Here is a 20,394-nt window from a genome sequence, read left to right on the forward strand (position 1 = left end):
GGGTATAATGAAACTCTGTATGTGTTAAAGAAAAAACTACACTGCTGATCATAACATGCAGGAGCTAATCTAGGACAGCAGTTAAGCAATTAAATTTGGACCGCACCCTGTGGGGTGTGACTGTGTGTGTGTCTTAGCTTCTGTTCCTGCGTTTGGTTTCATTTTTTGCTTTTGGATCTCTCTCTCTTTTGGAAGAAGAGGCTGAAGAAGCCATGCTCTTTGTATCTTGCAATGCTTCTTGCATCTTGAAATGCTTACAAGGACTATGTAAGTTTGTTATGCTGTAAGATTTATGTTTTGATGCAACACTGCAAGTTTATGTTTGGATTCTGCTGTAAAGAGTAAAGTTTTACTGGGTTTTTTTTTTCCTTTTGCAACTGTGCAAAGTTATTGTGTCTTTGTTGGACTGGACTGAATTCCGCTTGAAGCGCAACAAAAACTATTTCACAGTGGATTATGCTGCCTTTGAGAGTGGTGGCGTTTCCGTCTCTGGAGGTTTTTAAACAGAGGCTAGAGTGTGCGTCTGTAGAGCAAGCCTGCACAACCTATTGCTCTCCAGGTGTTTTGGACTCCAGCTCCCAGAATTCCTGACAATTAGAGAAGTGGGCTAAGGCTTCTGGGAGTTGGAGGCCCAGATACCTGGAGGGCCACAGGTTGTGCGGCCCTGCTAGAGAGGGTTGGGCTAGGTGGCCCTAGTAGTCTCTTCCAACTCTATGGATTCAATGATTCTTGGGACACTGGGTATGGCATTTTAATTACTTAGGATACAATATGTGAAGGAGTCTACCTAACTCTGCTTTTGAAATACAGTAGAGTCTCACTTATCCAACACTCGCTTATCCAACGTTCTGGATTATCCAACACATTTTTGTAGTCAATGTTTTCAATATATCATGATATTTTGGTGCTAAATTTGTAAATACAGTAATTACTACATAGCATTACTGCGTATTGAACTACTTTTTCTGTCAAATTTGTTGTATAACATGATGTTCTGGTGCTTAATTTGTAAAATCATAACCTAATTTGATGTTTAATAGGCTTTTTCTTAATCTCTCCTTATTATCCAACATATTCGCTTATCCAACATTCTGTCGGCCCGTTTATGTTGGATAAGTGAGACTCTATTGTATTACTCCAAAAACAAAGTGTGTGCCTTGCAATACTCACCCATAACCTCTCTGAGGCAGGCATTCTAAGATATCATAGCAAAGAGACAGCTGATCATCTCGTTTGCAGCTGTATATACATTCTAAGGCAATCACCATCAACAGATCTTGATCTGAAATTATTTTTTGTTGGCACTAAGGGAAAAAAGAAAACATCATATTCATGGCTTCATTCTAGAATATTTTTCTCACTTTGCAGATAATTTCTCCAATATTTTTGTGACTCTTAATGGATTCAAGTGCAATAATTATAACTGAAAAACCTATTTAGAGGTTTTTGTTAATTATCGAGGCTTTCCTAGATTTCTAATAATCCTCAATTAGACATATGAACCTCTTCATGGAAGCTCTATTGTAACTTGTAAGCATGTTAATCTATTTGAAACAGCAAGTTATTTTTAGTTTTTTAGTTTCATGTTTTAAAAAGCACACACAAACACAATATTTTCCTTAAGAAGCAGGAATATGAATTCAGTCTAGATCTGTAGCTATAAGTAATGCCTTGAAAATATGAACATTGCTACACATTTATGGAAAGACAGCATTAATCTCAGTTACTAAAGCTCCTTTCTTCCCTAACTCCCATCTCTGCATTTCACATTTCAGTGGTTAAATTTAGAGCAAGTACGAAACAATTGAGACTGACAATATGGTCCTATAAATGCTTACACAGGGACTCATTGAATTCTTTCTCCCAGCCTTACTTACCAGATTTTGTTGTGTTCTAAAGAGATAACCAAGTAGCCACTAATGCAAATGTCAGTATTCCACATTTCAGTTGTGACAGTATGCTGAGCTATTCAGGGTGGTGAGAGGTCTAAATCAGGTACCCTCTTCTCTGAGCCTGCTGCTAGAACTTTAAGTAGCTCACTGTGATGCCTTTAATGACAATTTCAGAGATAAAATATTTTGTGTAAGAGCTGACGTAGATGCCATTGTGATCGACCAAAATCTGCATTCAACCTAATCTGACCTGCAGCAGAGAGTTCCACCGATCAAAGGAACCATGCTGGGACCAACCAAGTCACGAAATGTGTATGTGCTCCAACAGCAGCTTATGACATGCCTCCCTTCTGCTTCCCTCTTTGCCCTCAACTATGTAACTAACCCTTAATAAAAGTATCATTCCATTCTTCCTCTTGGTAGCTATTATGCATCTTTTCTTGATTCTTGCATGAGGGACTCCCTTTCTCACTGGCAATGAACTTTCTGAAGAAGATTCCTCTCTTTCTTCCTCCAGCCTGATTGTAAAAAGCTTGCAGTCGGCTGAAGGGCTCTCATTCCTTAAATCGCGGAAAAGGAAACCCCCAAGATCTCCTCATCCACGGATTAAAGAGTTGGCATCCATTTTATATCACATCTCCCTGAACTAACTCTAAGCATGCCCAGTATCTTGCCTTTAACCTTTGGGACACCCCCGTCGTGGGAAACCATTTTATTTCAATAAAGCAAACGAAGTTTAAAAGGACAACAGCTGATTGTCAAAATGAGCTCCCTCTTGCCACGCCACGGTTCTCGACGCTGAAACTTGGTGCCTGAAGTTCAGACTGCATGTTGGACACGGAGAGGGTCACCCAGAAGCCTTCTCATGCCCCGGTCTAACCACTGCCAAACTCGACGACCCCTCCGGCTGGCCCCAGGCCAAGCATGGCCACACAATAAACACTGAATGGAATCCTTCCTTCCCTTTGGACTTTACACTTTCCTGTGAAGCTTATGAATTAAACTTTGAACTCAAGGGTGGGTGGGAGTGATCGAATGACATGATTTATGATTTCATGAATGTATCCTGTATACCCTGCATGACCCTTTTTCCTTCCCATTATGAAATATCAATTATGTGTTGAAATATTAAGAGTGACCGAAGTTTGACCCGAGAAACCAACGAACAGCTGCAACTCAGGCGGGGAGGATCTCCCCACCCCAGGGCATTGTCAGATACCTTTTGCATGAACAATAGACCTGGCTATTCCCTTTCAAATCTCGGAGCAAGGCCATTTGGAAGAGGAATTGACTGCTCGGCTTGTATTTTACATTCCAATGGGGGATAATCCGGCCCTCGGAAAGGCAAGGATTATTCCGGCTGTCATTTCTTTATCAATGAACTGGATCCATTGAGAAACAAACTTGCTCATCTGATCAGCCTTTGACTCACCAGAATCTGGCAAAGCCTGCCAGACAAATATGTATATTTGCACCCCCAAAGTAATCCATAAGTTGCCTTGAGGGCTTATCTAGGCTCTCGGCGCTTACTTTTGCATATTGACTCATTCATTCATTCATAATCCTCTCGGCCATTCATTGTTTGTGGCTCAGCCCGCCCCCTCGCCCCTGATTGGTGGAGGAGCCGAAGCGGAAGGAGCCCTCTGATTGGACAGGACTTCGTGCCACTCTCCCAAGGACCAATCAGCATGAGACCAGACGGAGGAGGCATGGCAGGAATTTCAAATTTCGCCGCCCTGTTTTTCTTTACTATAAAGGTTACTGCTGTGTGTTGCTTGTCATGTCTTCTCGGCGATTGATTGTGGTTAACAATCTTTTCAGCTCAATCAAATAAATCATCAACTCGGTGCTCTCTCTCTACGGGTGAAATTATTGGGGAACGGGGAAACTCTGATACGTAGCGGCTCCCTGCTTGCCAGGATCAATGAACCTGCCGAGGAAAGCTTCGGGTTCCTCTCGCTTAAGAGGGAACCCCCAAATTCGAGCTCGATATCATCATAATTGGAGGAGAAGCTGGTAATGGAATGTCTAATCTTCATTTTTTGAGCAAGGTGACCTAACTCTAGGTAGTCTTGGATGATACACATTTCCTTGACCCATTTCAAACCAGCATCAGAGCAGGATATGGAGTCGAGACTGCTATGGTCACTTTATCTCCATCTTAACACTAACAAGGGATTGTCCCTGTTGATGTTTTTAGATCCCTCAGTGGCATTCAATACTATCAACCATAGTATCCTTCTGGGACGCCTGGGCGGGGGTCGTGAATCGGAGGCACTGTGTTGCAATGATTCCAATCGTACCTCTCAGGCAGGTTCCAGGTGGTGGTGCTTGGGGATAGCTGCTCCTCAAAAAAGGAGCTGTTATATAGTGTCCCACAAGGTGCCATTGCATCTCCAATGTTTTTTTTAACTTTTATATGAAACCACTGGAAGAGATCATCCAGAGGCATGGAGCAGGATGCTACCAACATGCGGATGATACCCATTTTCTTTCATTTTTGTCCTTTACTATTCTAGTATCCATTTTTATTTTTATTTTTTGCATCTGTTCTGTACAAATACACCTTCTGCTATCAAACTTTAAGCTTGGAGTTTTGATAAACCTGAATTACTGAAACCGTATAAGTCTCTAGGGTGTTTCATACAGCCCCATCCCCTCAAAGGGAATGAGAATAATGTGCAGAAGTTTAACAGTGACATTTCAGCACAGACAAAAATATAACCTCTGTATAGGTGTTTGACAGGGGGAGGAAGGGGAGAAGAGCTTTAAAACAAAACAAAAAAGATTAGACATTACAGAAGATCAACATTGAAGTGACATTCAGCAGAGATTCCTCTTGAGCTAAAATTACCCACTCTGTTGTAGAAATGATTAATGGTTGAAGGTGCATTCTGACATCCTGATAGGGATTAGTTGTGTAATAGAAATGCCTTTGTAACCTTGTTTAGAAAACAAGTGTTAGCACTGAAAAGATAAATGTTTAGTCCCAAAATGCAGTACAATGGCAGAAAACTTCAGAAATGATCAGTAAAACAAGTAACACCACTAAATGTTTTTGCAAATGTAATTTGCGTGAAGGGCAGAGGTAAAGCTTTCAGGTACATAAATCCACAATGAATAAGCTGAACTTACTGCTGGCTTTGAATGCTGAAAGATTTTCAGAGGAAATGTCAGGTCTTCTTTGGCCAGTGTTACCAAGTACTCTTTTAAAAGCTCATTAGCAATGCCTGGAGACTCGTTTTCACAGCGATGTAGAAAGGGAACCATCCACTGGTAGGCATTTTTCACATACTTGTCTTCTGATGACTGGAATGTCAGTAGTTTTATTTTAAGGAAAAATGAACACATTTTAAGAAGAGGAACACATTTAAATAACATGAAAATTGGCTGAAATTTCAAAAGAATATAAAATAACACAAGATTAAACTTTTTTTTCTAGTACCACTTAAGATGTTGCTATCTTAAATTGCAAACTGTGCTGATGGAAATCAGTTTGTTAGAAAATGAACATCTCTCCCAATCCTGTTTCTTCAAATGAGGCTTTCAAACTGTTTTGATGTTTACTGATTATTGTGATTATTTTAATGCCTCTGTTGTTTAATAGATGTTACCATTGCTTCCAGCTATTTTCTTCATTATTTCAAGTAAAGCAACAAAATAAAAATGTAATCATGAGAATCACAATCATTACAATGATTATATGATTACAATAATAATAATAATAAATATATATAAAGAGGAATAATAAAAACTGAGCACACACTCAGCATTAAATGAATGTTTCCAGATCATTCTATAGAAGAACATACCTACACAATACACTCTATCCCAGGATCTGATATCCCAAGTTATCTGCTTATCTCAGATTATCTAGGTGTAGACTCGTATAATCTAGTTCAAAGCAGATAATCTGGGATCAGATCCTGGGATATAGCGCAGCGGAGATCGAGCCTATGTTCACTTTATGGGAGGGCCAAGCCAATGTTATGGTGGTGTGAGCAACGATGCCAACAGTCCTCTGGCTGACAACATTTTATTTTCAGAGATGTTGTTAGAGCAGTACAGAAAGTCGCCACCAGTAAACATACAAACAGCTGATTTACAGAGGATGTGATAAGGAATTTTTACCTGATGGAATGATAATTCTTTGGGGCTTCTATGCAACCTCTATTCTACCACCTGTTTCACAAAATCACTGATACTGGAATGCAGTTGAGGTGACTGACATTGAACTGTACAATTTTTAGTTCATGTCAGAATATCAGTCAGGGCACAGTTTTGCACATGAGTTAGTGAACTCAAACTCTCTAAAGCAGAGTGGTTAATTGCGGAACCCTGAAACAACATCGAGGGGGCTTTCAAGAGATACTGAGTCTAAATCATGAACAGAATAAGCTACTTATGTTATTGGTTACAGGAGTTCAGTTCTGCAGAATGAAATTTCATTTCACAACAGAAACATCCCCATCCAATGCAACCCAATACATTACAATATAGAAATGAATGCTTACAGTCAACATTAACAGCCTCAGCTTCTCAATGTTTTTCATCTGTTGTAGCTCTTTCAGATTCAAAGTTATGTCGCACCCTGTCTCATAAACAAGTGTCTCTAATGTAACAAGATTGTCACAGAGAGAATGGAGGCCAGGGATATTCCTTTCCATGCCAAGGCGAATCAGAGAGAGGGCACAATCCACCTATATTTTTAGAAAGAGAGAGAGAGGTGGGCTTGAACCTAAGTATCAAAACAGGAACAATAAAAGTCTTATAACAGCCTCAAGAATAATGAGCTTTATTTGGTATGAGCTGCTGTGCACATCATTTCAAACTACAAACAATCTCACTTCTGGTTAACATTCATCTAGTGGCTCTCGTGCCAGTGGGAAACTGAATCCACTCCAGGTTTTGTCTAGCTTTGAAGAAGATATTAGAAATATTGAAGCTATTTAGGAATAGGGTTCAGAATACTGAACAGCTTAAATAAAAAACTGGACTGGATTCACTGTCCCATGACATGGGAACCACCAAGCACCAATGCATTCATCAATAATTCATCTACCTCTTAAATTTAGACTGAGTCATCAGGGAAAGATAAAGAGTTGCAGTCAAAAACTTAAACACAGTTCCCTGAATCAATAGTAACTTGGTAAGCATACACTTATGTAAGTTTCATACAATCAGTGGTTCCTCATTACTACCGAGATAAAAAATTACAAACATTTCACAACCCAATGTAAGTGCATTACAATAGTACAGTAACTCCTGTTCATGTAAAGCACAGTTGGGAGTCACACATTAGGCCTGTCATTCAACTGCGCTGCACGGGGATGCTGTGAGTTCGACAGAATTTCACTCTTATGTTCCATATCCTCCACAGAGTAATACATGAATACTAATGGTGGAGAACGTAGCCAACTGTCCTCAAACGGCAGAACTCATGAGAATTATTATAAGTTTATTTCAAATAAATGGGGAAAGTGTTTAGGTTCATTGGTTAACCTGATCTTGAAAAGAGGTCATGTCTCAGCTATGTCCCACTTAAGATTACTACAATGTGCTCTTAATGGAGCTAACCTTGAAACGTGCTAGGAAACTATAGCTGGGTCAGAATGCATAGCCAGGTGTGCATTTTAGAGATGATATAACACCAGTCTTGCGAAAACTGCACTGGTTTCCAATTTGCTTCAAAGCTTAGTTCAAGGTGCTACAACGCCCCTGAATGACTTGGGGACAGGATATGATAAAGACTGCCTACTCCCATATGAGCCTCCCAGAAAGTTAAGATTTCCAGAGGAAACCCTGATGCATGAAGTTAAGCTGGGGGATACACATAACAGAGCTTTCCCTGTAACTATCCCTTTAGAAGGAGGTTGGCTGGCTCCATCTGTTTCAAGCTTCCAGCAGGCAACAAAAACAGTGGTATTCCATATTTGAAACTGTTGTTGTAACTGTTTTAAAACTGGATTGTGGGATTGTGTTTAGTTAGCTTTTAGGGATTTTAGAATAATATTTTAATGTGTTTTTAAAATGTTTTTATATTTGTATTGTTTTAAATTTTGTTTATCAGCTCAGGAGGTCTTGTCAGCTAGGAGGCAATATAAAAATATTTTAACTAGAAAAATAAACTCAGGTTAGAACTTAATGCAGGAATACAAGATGGTATCTATCTAGTGATAATCTTCAAATGTTCTATGAATATATGTATGCCCAGCAATACGGTAGGGACAGCCAAATAGAAGATCGTATAATCCCATTCTTAAATTAATTATTTCTTCATTCAAATCGAAGAGCTTCAGAATTGTTCTGCCCAAACACTATTTTACATATTCATCACTCAAGATGATGGGAGCTGGAGAATAATGACTTGATATATCCATTGCCTTCCCATTTTATCTTTAAGATTTTTTCTACTTTCCTATAAATATGAAGATAGGAATATTTATTTAAAAGGCAAAATCAGCCGCAATACAGAGATTCATTGAATTTGAATATATTGCTATGTGGTGCCAATTTCTCCTGCTTGAATAAATATGATCATGAAGCAACAAAAAACGAAATCCAATCAAAATCCAACATGCGTTCTGCTTGCATACACTTCAAATAAGTTTACTTCAACTTAATGTACCTCTAGTAATTAGCCAGGGGATAAAAATAGCCTTTAAATTAAGTTTATAGTGATAGAAAAGCTTCAGTAAGTCAGAGAGCTTATTGTTCATTTATTCACAACTGACTTACAGAATTATTTTTAAAAACCCTGAAAATACAGCCATTGGGATGCAGAACATTCATCACAGCAGCTCAAAAGTGGTAGTTAAGACTATTAGGAATTTTGTAAATTACCTTAATAATTCTATCATGTAAATTGAGAAGCAATCCAAAAGGATATACTTTGTGGATCTGCAATTTCTGTGGGTCTGGGGAGTGACACCAGCTCTTTGGATCATATCAGATGTCACATACCCCACATGTGTGTATCAGATTTATCATTCTGGTGCCACTGTCCACTCATCAGCTGATGTGGCCTCATACTCACACTCCTATTCTAGGTCCTACAGCCAGGGCAGTGGTGGCACGCACGTCTTTGGTCCCTAGGTCAAGGCAAACCCAAGAGCTGCAGCTATGTGAGCTGTTTGTCTCCCATAATAGCGACAACAGTTCTGAAAGAGACTTACAGCCCACCGTACTGACTGGGAGCCAAAGGAGAAGAGCATGCTGTCACCAGAGATAAAGAAGGAGCCAGAACAGAAGTGTAGGGTCTCACCAACTGAGGAGGGCACAGTAGCAGAGGCCGCAACAGCAGCACTGGTTGATGGAAGGTGGCCTGGTAAAGGGAGGGAGGGAAAGTGCAATCTTGCATTTGCTAACTCATCAGTAGCCCAGAAGGGAAGGCACTTAAGTATACCCTGTGAGAACCTAAAAGAAGGACCAATGTTATCTACACTCTCCACCAAGGCACCAAAGAGCTGCCACTGACAGCATGCCAAATGTTGTATAGGTCTATCTGGTGCAAGCACAGCTGGCATCCCTTCTTCCTGTTCTCAGCTGTGCAGACCCAAGACACCGTGGCAACAGGCATGTGAGGCAGGATTATATAAAAGCCATCTCAAGTCTCAAAATAAGAGGGTATCTTGAAAGACTTGAAGTAGAACTTATATATATTCCACACACAGGAACTTACTTGACTCCCAGATGAAGATTATACTTCAGTTCTGGTGAAGAAATCTTTCACAGAGGATGGCTGTCTATTTTAGTGTCTTCTAAAAGATGAATGGCCAGAAAATTCAGAAGCTGTTGCTCCTATACCTCAAACGCAGCTAGATTAGATGTTTGGCTTACTGTGACAAATGGTGGGGCAGACCTTGATGAGTGTACATTCCCTAGTGTAATGCATCTTTTTGTCAAAGACACCAGGCTTTCACTGGTGAAACCTAACGAAATGCTCTAGCCAACAATAATACTTCTCTATGATTTCAAGTATTTATTAATTTACTTACTATATTTATATACCGCCTTTCTCACCCCTGGGGGAGACTCAAGGCGGCATAACAACATATTTCAATGCCAACATACATATAATAGACAAATCATAATAACTAAACACTAACATATAACTATAAATTAAAATAATTAAAACCATTAAGTAGTGTACAAAAAGAAACTTAATCTATTTTAAACACAATTGCATTTTCCCATATAAACTGATATTACTTCCCCTCAACAGTCAGATACCATAAAGACTAGTACCATGTAGCAGAAAGTATTTCAATTACATAATACATGAATCAAAGAGACAATGTTACATACAACTATGTTTCTTTGTAGACATCTTGCCCAATCTGGTGCTGTAACAAATGTCTTGGTCTACAACTGTAGTTCAAAACAGTTGGAGGACATTTGGCTATGGGTGGCTCCTTTACCATTTACATGTCCTTTACATACAGATTCAAAAGGAAAGCTGAAGTGTATCTGATGATGTTCAAATACACATTCAGAATGGGTTCCTATAAACTCCCTGACTCAGTTGTGTGAAAGAAGACATTTTAGGGCAGTGGTTCTCAACCTGTGGGTCCCCAAATGTTTTGGCCTACAACTCCCCGAAATCCTAACAGGTTGGTAAACTGGCTGGGATTTCCGGGAGTTGTAGGCCAAAACACCTGGGGACATACAGGTTGAGAACTACAATTATATCTAGCATCTTGCATTTACCTGCATTGAATAGTGCTCTATCTCCTCTGCTCTTTTCCAGTACCAATTTGTGACCAGATTTACTGAAAGCTCAGTAGTCGAATATTTCAACAATTCAGGCTGGGACTCATACAAAAATTCACTTTCATCTTGAAGAGCTACTTCAACAATGAGCCTAGGTAATAAACAAATGATAAGTATAGAAACCTGTTAAAATCATATCAAGCAACACAAACAGTTACAATGAAAACGTGCTGACTATCATGATACATAATCAATGAAAAAGTGCAAGATGGCATAACTCAGGCAGCTGGGCTCGAAATGGGTTTTTTGAAAAGGGCTTTCAAATCAGTTTCCAAATCAAACTAATCTCCAAGCCAGAACCATTTAGGGCAATGGCCTTTCCAAAATGCAGTTAAATGATAACTAGTTCTACCTTAAACAAAAAGGAACAAAAAGGGGGAGAAAAATTGAAGCTTACAGTGGTATTTCTAGCACATTTAGGTATTTTTATCCAATGTGGAATACTACATACAGAAAAGTCAGTATCGCAATTACCAAATTTTATCAGTCCCAGAGTATTTAACCTTATTGCAGGATCAATATTTGTAGATATATACACAAATCTTGTTGCAGTGCTTTAAGTATACAATATCATTTTGTGGTATACAAACACCTGTATTTCCATGAGCCAAAAAAATCTATAAACACATTATTGTTCCTGTGTATTTTTAAGTCATATTTGACTTTACGAAAGGGATTAGTTAGCAAGATTTGTTTGCCAGTGCCTTTCTCTGAGACTGAGAGTGTGACTCACCAAAGGTCACCCTCACTGAGTTTCCATGGCTAAAATGGGATTTAAACTCTGGGCTTCATAGTCCAGTCCACAAATCACTACCCCTCTCTGGCTCAGATATTAATGCAGCTATGTTTAGAACAATTTGTTTGAGTATCTAGACAGTTTTGTTCATATGTTCATGTGTTCAACACTTCAGAAGGTACTTCGTAGCCACAAGAGAGGATATGCCACTACAGTAGAGTCTCGCTTATCCAACGTAAACGGGCCGGCAGAATGCTGGATAAGCGAATATGTTGGATAATAAGGAGAGATTAAGGAAAAGCCTATTAAACATTAAATTAGGTTATGATTTTACAAATTAAGCACCAAAACATCATGTTATACAACAAATTTGACAGAAAAAGTAGTTCAGTACACAGTAATGTTATGTAGTAATTACTGTATTTACGAATTTAGCACCAAAATATCACAATGTATTGAAAACATTGACTACAAAAATGCATTGGATAATCCAGAATGTTGGATAAGCGAGTGTTGAATAAGTGAGACTCTACTGTATTTTCCAACCCACAAGAGAATCAGAATGCTCTTGCTCATGGGGAATTCCTCCATGGGTAGTTTGGCCTACTATATCAGAGGAGAGACACTGAATAAAATTAACTGAAGCAAGTACCAAAGCCAACTTGTACATAGTGTATGTGCATGAATACAACTCAGAAAAACATACTTGCATGGGGGCATCTCACACCAGTCTTCCTCTCTATGCTTCTGCTCATTCCAGGGAAGAATCTTCAATGCACCTTCTTTATAGCTGTTACAAAAACAAAACCAGAAGGTATTGAAAATCAGTCTTGGAATTTAATTGATGGCACAGCTATCTGAAGTCAATAAATACTGTGCAAGGCAGCAATAGCCCTTTCAATATTCCATGGTTCATGTTCATCAAAATTAAAAGATAATACAGTCCTAAAACATTGCCTACTATGAGGAAGGTGCTTCCATCATGCTTGGTCTGCACTCCACTGTTTTCTACTAAAATTCCTGGTGGTACCTTTTCTTTGTATCTTGACTGATGCCATGTGTGTAAACAGAGATCTATTTTGCACTGCATTGTTTGTGTTGTGTATCATTTAGAGAGGAAATATCACTGAATACAAGCTTGCCAAACATACAATGGAGGCATATACAGTACACCATTCATTCTGTTTTCTGCTATAATGGGTTATTTTGCCTTTCAGACAAAAGCAGGAAGTGAGTTATCATCAGCTATTTTAATGGATGTTTTGATACTGACTTTGAACAGAAATGGCCACGGTTATTGACAAAAACAAAAAATCTCATACAAAGACATACTTAAGGCAAATCAGAATTAGGAAGCATAAGATTAAATCCTATTGTTAGTCCCAATTACATTAGAGTGAATGTATTCATTGACTTTTCCTATGTCTTGATGCAGCAACTGACTCAATGGGCCTATTCTAGTTAGGTCTAACTAGCAGAATATAAGCTACAAAGATGGCACTGTTACTGCATGTCCTTCAGCTTGAAAATGAAGTGTTAAAACCTAATAACATTTATCTTAGTTTAAAAGGGCATAAAAGAACATGTGGTGGATATGAACTTTGGCTATACAAGAAAGAAGGTAGCAAATTTGTCAGATGGCAAGCAGACAAGGAGGTTGCTGAAGTTTGCTACTCTTGATCCTTCCCAGAAGTGAAAAATGTTTTAATCAGCACTAATGGCTATATATTTTAGTGAACCACCACCTAGTGAACACAACTGGGAGGATACAATTACATTTCCTCTTCCATGAACTGTATAGCTGTAGTAGACTTATTTTGATATTTGTTATATTATTTGAAATATATGCCCACCCTTAAGACTCCTGCTTCAACATTTCAAACATCACTGCTGCAAATCCTTCAAATTAATAACATGAGAGAAAATGGCACCTCTAGATTCACTGAAATAATGGGATTTTAAAAATCAACTTTGGAATAAATCCCACTGTGTCAAGTTATCCTTGCTACACCGATTTTCTCAATTAAGTTAGAAGTAGCTAGCTAGCAGAGTGAAATATTTTCAGTGGTAATAAAAATTATCTAGAAGCAAAAAAAAGTGTGCTTTCCAGCAAACATACTAACAGCAAAAAGACTTGTTGTCACCATTTATGCATCACCATTAATGCACAAGGCATTTTAAGAATAAAAACAGCAAAAAATAGCTAGTATACAATCTAAAATATACACGTGTAGACTGAGGGGAATGATATAACAATGTAAATATAAACCTATACATAACAATAATAAAGCAGATTACACAGACATAATACAAAAATGAACAAAATTAAACTACCATATATACCAGAGTATAAGTTGACTTCATATATAAGTTGAGGGCAGGTTTGGGATCCAAAACTATAGATTTTGATATAGCTGAAGAATAAACTGAGGATCTTTTCACCGAATGGGGCGGGCTAGGACTACCCCAGGAGACTAGCCAACCCTACCTGCCAATGTCATGTTTCCATCCAGGAATTCAAACAGACCAAAAATGGTACATAGCAAGAGCAGACAGGATCTGTGCTTCCTTTATTCCCGGGATGGAATAAAACTTGACCTTTCACTACTCAACTCAGAGAAGGGGATGGATCTTTTTTGATAAGAGATATAGTCCAGCATTGATAACTCAACCCTGTGTTTTGCAGGGTGATTTTTTGCTATTTTTGTAGATTTATACAAGAGTAAATACAATGTCACTGCACTGACTACATATAGTGTTAAAACATCTTTGCCATGACATCTGCAGAACTTAGACACTTTTTAAGACTTGTTAATACAGACCAGACTTAATACTCTGATATGATAAGCCTTAGGTCAACTTCATTAGACCTCCAAGATTAATCTAAAAGGTATTTGAAGTCTAGGATTTAGCCTTCAAACAGTCAAACAGTAAAGACGATTATTTCCCAATAATAACTGAAGCCCAAAATAAGCATGATATTAAATGGATCTCTGTATCCACTCTGCAGATTTTAAAAATATAAAAGGAGGAGTACAGTGTACATCTGCACAATTAATGGTATTAAAGCAAGTATAGAAGAGTTTAATATTTTCTGCCAGCAGTGGCTTCTGTCACATTGGTGCAATGAACCCATTCTGATCTTTAGTCCAGACTTGGAAGGTTCTATCTGAGGTGCTGAACAGGAAAGAGTTAAATTGGTCCTTTACATTTGGGATTACAAGATTAGGATTGGTTCTTTCTGCACAGTAGGCTGTATTAAAGAATATATCTCAGTTTTGTTTTGTTTTGTTTTAAGGGAAAATGCACCTCTCGGGAAAGTCTTCCTCCAAACCAGCTTTAATTCAATTAATTATTTGGCACCCCCAGCCCAGCAACTGCAATTTGTATTACTAAAAAAGCACACAAAGCTGCATCTAGGCATATACATTCTGGCTCCAGGAAGAAGGGCTTTTAGGCTACTGAGTGCAGTTGGCAGGGAGAGTGATTACCTGGCATTACCTCCTGTGCAGTCCACACTTGGACCACTTTTAAATCAACAAGTGCAACTTAGATTTAAATGCATTTGACTTTCTCTTCAGTTCAGCACATAGTGAATGGTGTCTAGCCCTTACAATCAAAGGGAGATTACATTTACTCAGTAGGCCTTTGTTTATACTCTTTATTGTTAGAGCTTTGGAATCCTTCTGTGCTTATGACCAAATACAATGCTTGCAGAGCTATAGACGGGTTTGAATTATTTAGAGTGGGACTTTTAAACCACTCTCTCGCTTGAAAACAATACTTGAAAACAAAAGAATTAAAAGCACTGATATTCATGCTGCTGTGTAAATGATTTAATGGAGGGTGCTGTTTTAGACTGAAGCTAGGTGTTAAATTCAGGTTTATCTGCATTTGTGTGTGTGTGTGTGTGTGAGATTTACCACTGTTGTTTACTAATGGGATTCTCAGCACTGAGGCCCTATCCAAAGTCCAAAATGAGTTTCAAACAATGACTGAAGGATTTCTTTTCTTTTTAGGTTTTATGGATGGAGGAGATTGAGGACCAAGGGGAGATCACAGCACCTGCCATTAAATCACTATAGTCATGTGTTTTGTATATTTATAATATGACAAATACATTAATTCTAAATTTTTTCAACAAGGTATAGATATTCTCTGATTTGTGGAGGAAAGGTCGAAACCTCTAGATCATGTCATTTTTGTTGAATGGCACTGCCATTTTTGCTGTTAGCTGGAGTCCTTCTTGTGACTGATGCACCCCAGACATAAATATGCAGTATTGCCTGCTGAGTTAATCCTACCCATAAAGGTCCAGAAACAATTTAATTCCTTCTGTAAATATGTTGTTTTACACTTATGTTTGAACAACCTGTCCTCTATACAAGTCTGAATATAAGAGATAGCAGCTGCCAGTACTTTTAGCACGAACCAGCTAAAAGAATAGTGGAAAGGGCTTGTCAAAAATTATGATAGAACTGCTGAAGCTTAACAAATCCATTTTTCAAAATTTAAGTGGTTTCGTCTTCTTTTATTCTTAATATATAAGCAGACCTGGGCTTCTTCTGAATATATTAAGCACCAAAACAACTAAACATAGAAAGAAATACAGAAAAAAAAGTTTCATTTGAATTTTAAACATCAATGGCAAAATTCTCTGTAGTATTATGTAATACCAAATATAGGGCTCATTCAAACTTCCAAATACTTCCAGCAAATGTTAGGGCTTTCTGTTTCAGGATTTCACACCTTATAATAATTATTTCTGTTTCTTCTTCTTCTTCTTTTGAATTTTACATATTCAGTACTTAAGATTTCTTATACATACCAATCTTCCATAACAGATTTGTAATACAGAAATATGTATCTCTTGACTCCTATAATATGTTCATCCTTGAGCTATATTACATACTTGTTATTTACCTCTAGCTGCCTTTTCCTTATTTTTCCTTATTATTTCAGTTTCTGCATAAAGCTGTGCCTCTGATATAATGGAGGTTTGGATCTGGGCTATGATGATAGCAACTTCCAATCTGCATCTCTCATTTTAACTGCTCTTTTCTCTCACTTGTGGAGTATGGATGTAGTCCTACTTCATTTTCCTGCCATCTTCTCCCCAGCTAAACTCAGTGCTAAAAATATAGCAATGTTCAATTGTAAGTGTAATGAGTGAGCCAAGATCAGCAGAAAACATCTGTAGCACTTGTGAGGTCATTAAACTGTGGAACAAGTGTGATTTGCCTTCATGGATTCATTGAGATGCTGTTTCGCAAAACAAGCAGGATATAAATAAAGTGATGGAGTGATAGATTAACTCAACACCCCCATACTCCTCCCTCGGTATGAATGTTCTCTGTCTTGCACATTTTACAAGAAATTGCTAAAGTGATATAACAGTTTAACACTATACATCTGGAGCGAGGGAGCGAATGTCTATGCCCAAAATACAGGAACAAAGGCCAATTAAAAATGTCTCTGGCAACGGTCAACCCCCCATTTCAAATATCAGTGGGATTTCCAAAAAGGATGGTAGAAAGAACCAGGATTGTAGATACAGATGTGTAGCATTTATTCTAGCTAGTATCAGAAACTCCAGGATGGAGGGACAGGGGGAATCACATCCTACACAGGTATAAAATGATTGCTGCTAATACTGGACATTCAAACAGATATCAGGAAAAACAACGACAGCCATTGCAAAGGCTTTAACATTTCTTGAAGAGTAATTATTTGTTGTTTGTGGTGGTGATGACAGGTGTCACCAGAAATCTTAACAACATGACTCCCTTAACAATATTGATCTTAGTTTGTGTATTAATCTGACACTAATTAAAGGACAAACCTGATCTCATCTGATCTCAAAAGCTAAACAATACTTGTGGCTCTAGGGCAGTCAGTCATTCGGGTATTTTCGACTTCAGCTCCCAGAATTCCTGACAGTTAACCAATCAGGTTGAAGCTTTTAAAGTTGAAGTCCCAAACATCTGGAGCCCCTTCCACACAGCTGAAGAAAACCCCACATTATCTTCTTTGAACTGGATTATATGGCAGTGTGGACTCAGATAATCCAGTTCAAAGCAGATATTGTGGGATTTTCTGCCTTGATATTCTGTGTTATATGGCTATGTGGAAGGACCCTGGATGACCAAAGATTGGGAATAATTATTCTAAGCTATGTGCAACAGCATTTCACTGTACAGAATAACATAATGTATTGCAGTTAACAAGAATAATTATTTTTTAAAACCCATGTATGTTGTTCTTTTAAGAATCAGACATGACAAATAGATGTTGACAAATAGCCTAAGACCAAAACATATGTTGCGAATCTCAGCTCCAGACACATGTCTGAAAAATTGGACTTTTCAAACATTTCTGTGTATACGTATTAGCCTGGGGGTGTTATGCAACAATTTTAACTAGTGGAGCAAGGCAGGAGACTTTCCACTGGAAAAAATTCCTGGGGAAATAACAAAGCTACAGAAACAGACATAAGTAATAAAAAAACCTCACCAATTATGAACAATTATAAAGACAAATAGGGAGAAGGGTTAGCTATGCCTATTCACTTTTTTTCACTGAAAGCACTTTATATGACAGGTTGGTTGCTATTCATTTTATGTCCATAATTATTGTGGCGTTTTATCAATGTTTATTTTAGGGTTGATTGATTTCATTGTTGCATTGTTTTATGTATTATATAAATTATGTTTTCCTTTGGTATTGATGTATCTGTATTTATTGGACCATATGTATTGTTACATTACGAGTGCTTTGTAAGCCGCCCCGAGTTCCCTTTGGGAGATAGTGGTGGGGTAGGAATAAAGCTTATTATTATTATTATTATTATTATTATTATTCAGAAGCAAACCACAGTGTGCTTAATAAGGAAGAAACTGATCATACACTAAAACAGGCATATTGATAACCCTAGATGACTGAAAGCAGGAGACTCAAATCCTGTATTGCCAATATTTTGTTAATTACAAATATACTCTTCAGGCAATTGAACAGATGACTGTACATGTGGAAATCACCGGATGGTCAATGTAGAAATCAACAGACTGTGTAATTGGAAGTAAAAAGTAGAAAAACTTCATTCTCTTTGCAAAAAATGCACCAGAAGAGATTGAAGCATAGGCCATAAACTGCTCAAAAATTATAGTGAGACTTGACCAAGATCGTCCATTGGGTTTCCAAGGCTAATCAGGAGTGTGAACCGTGTTCTCCTAGTGTTCTAGTCCTACACTCAAACCATTAAACCATGCTGGTTCATTGTAAAAATATGTAGTGTAAACTCTTAAGAAATATTACAAACTTAAAAATATTGTGTACACAAGTATTTCATTATTTGGAGGGGGGTGTCAAGAAAGAAGAATCTCATAGTAATTATAGTTTTAACACTGAAGAATATAATTGGAGATCTGCCAAGTATTCTTCACCTCTTCTTGTCATAGCCTGGGACCCACTTGATTTTAGAGAAATGAGTCCTTGTTGACATTCAAGGCATAGATTACATGCTTGCTTCCGTCCTCCACTAAGAGTGCCATTATTAGCCTTTTGATTGGGTGAAAGATATTTTCATTCTAGAAGGCTTTGTTGCTCCTTAAACTAAAAATATAAGATTACTGCTGTAAAAGTGATTACACTGCTATTTAGATTAATTGATTTATGTTGCAATGTTCTTACTATTTTACTATTGTATGTATATTGCTGTTTTGTCATCAAACTCTGCTGTTTTGTCAGCAAACTCTTACTTTGCTATGTTATCTGAGTGACCTCTGAGTAAGAGTAAAATGATAACTGAATCAGCTTGAATGTTAAGTTAATCTGAATCCATCATCTCAAACATCTGCATAGTTTGAGGTCGGGGGGGGGGGGGGGACTGCAGCACTCCACTCATCATTGGACCCCAGCTCTCATCAATTCTCAATGGTGAGGGATGCTGAGAGTGCCAATCCTTCAAAATTTAGATGAACACAAGTTCCCTATCTTGGGTCCAAGGCAGTGGTTCTCAACCAGTTTACCAGCTGTTAGGATTTCTGGGAGTTGAAGGTCAAAACATCTGGGGACCCACAGGTTGAGAACCACTGGTCTAAGGAAATCTGCAAATCAAACACAACTTGCATTCTCATGAAGCGTGCCTCATTCCTTTAAATTCATTACTGTTACCTGCCCTTTCTATTTTTCTTATCTTGTCATGAATCACCAAGCCAAACAAAAATGCACCATATTAATTCATGTAACATTTCTAAGCCTTCCTGTACCAAGCTTTTGCCTTCCCAGAAGTTCTTTAAATGAACCATTTGCAGTATGTGTCCTCTTCCTTGTAAAAAAATAATAATTTTACAAGTAGTTCTTGGAGCTTTGAAACTTTAGATTGCTAAGAAGTTCTTATCAGTCGTTTGGCAGAAAGAGAGAAAATTCTCCTGCCTAAAATTAAGCACAATATTCCAAAGTGCCAACTAGCGAGCAGATTAAAGAACAGATTAAATGCACCTTGGGCACTTGAAAGCTAGAAGTTACTCAAAACACCCTTCATCATGACTATTTATTTATTGTTTCCATTAGATCTTTGGGCAAGTTTAAGAAAAATGACATCGCTTACTTACAACATTTCCAGACACAGAGCACTAGATGTTTATAGTGAGTTCCTATGAACTGAAGATACTTTCACCCCAGTGCACACCTTAAAATGCAGTGCCAGAAATGGGAAGCAGCAATCATTTTTCTTTACTCAGCATTACACAAAGCAATCATATTATAGTAAAGAGCTTCTGGACATGTTATTGATACTAAATTTTTTAGTGAATAAGACCACAACAACTTTTACACACATTGCTTTAAATTTACAAGTACAATGAAAATGTGAATGCAATCACAAACACATTTACACATGGTATGAGATAACATGCCAGAGAGCTGTGGTTGGCAAATCTCCACCATACATATCTATCCTTAGTGTCATACGGAAAGTGTTCTTAAGATTCAGAC

At 37.9% G+C, this 20,394-nt stretch overlaps 1 protein-coding gene across 6 annotated transcripts in view; it reads right to left on the reverse strand.

Moving 5' to 3' along the window:
• nbas (NBAS subunit of NRZ tethering complex) overlaps nucleotides 1-20,394 on the reverse strand; it is a 294,693-nt gene that overhangs the window by 182,154 nt on the left and 92,145 nt on the right. For all 6 annotated transcript variants that reach the window (XM_062983871.1, XM_062983869.1, XM_062983865.1 and 3 more), the window contains exons 22-26: nucleotides 12,107-12,190; nucleotides 10,602-10,755; nucleotides 6,407-6,592; nucleotides 5,028-5,201; nucleotides 1,171-1,304 (exon numbers count right to left, since the gene is read on the reverse strand). In XM_062983871.1, coding sequence (XP_062839941.1) covers nucleotides 1,171-1,304; nucleotides 5,028-5,201; nucleotides 6,407-6,592; nucleotides 10,602-10,755; nucleotides 12,107-12,190 — 732 coding nt within the window. The remainder of the gene's footprint in view (nucleotides 1-1,170; nucleotides 1,305-5,027; nucleotides 5,202-6,406; nucleotides 6,593-10,601; nucleotides 10,756-12,106; nucleotides 12,191-20,394) is intronic.

Source organism: Anolis carolinensis, chromosome 1 (genome assembly GCF_035594765.1).
Source record: "Anolis carolinensis isolate JA03-04 chromosome 1, rAnoCar3.1.pri, whole genome shotgun sequence".
Classification (NCBI taxonomy): Eukaryota; Metazoa; Chordata; class Lepidosauria; order Squamata; family Dactyloidae; genus Anolis; species Anolis carolinensis.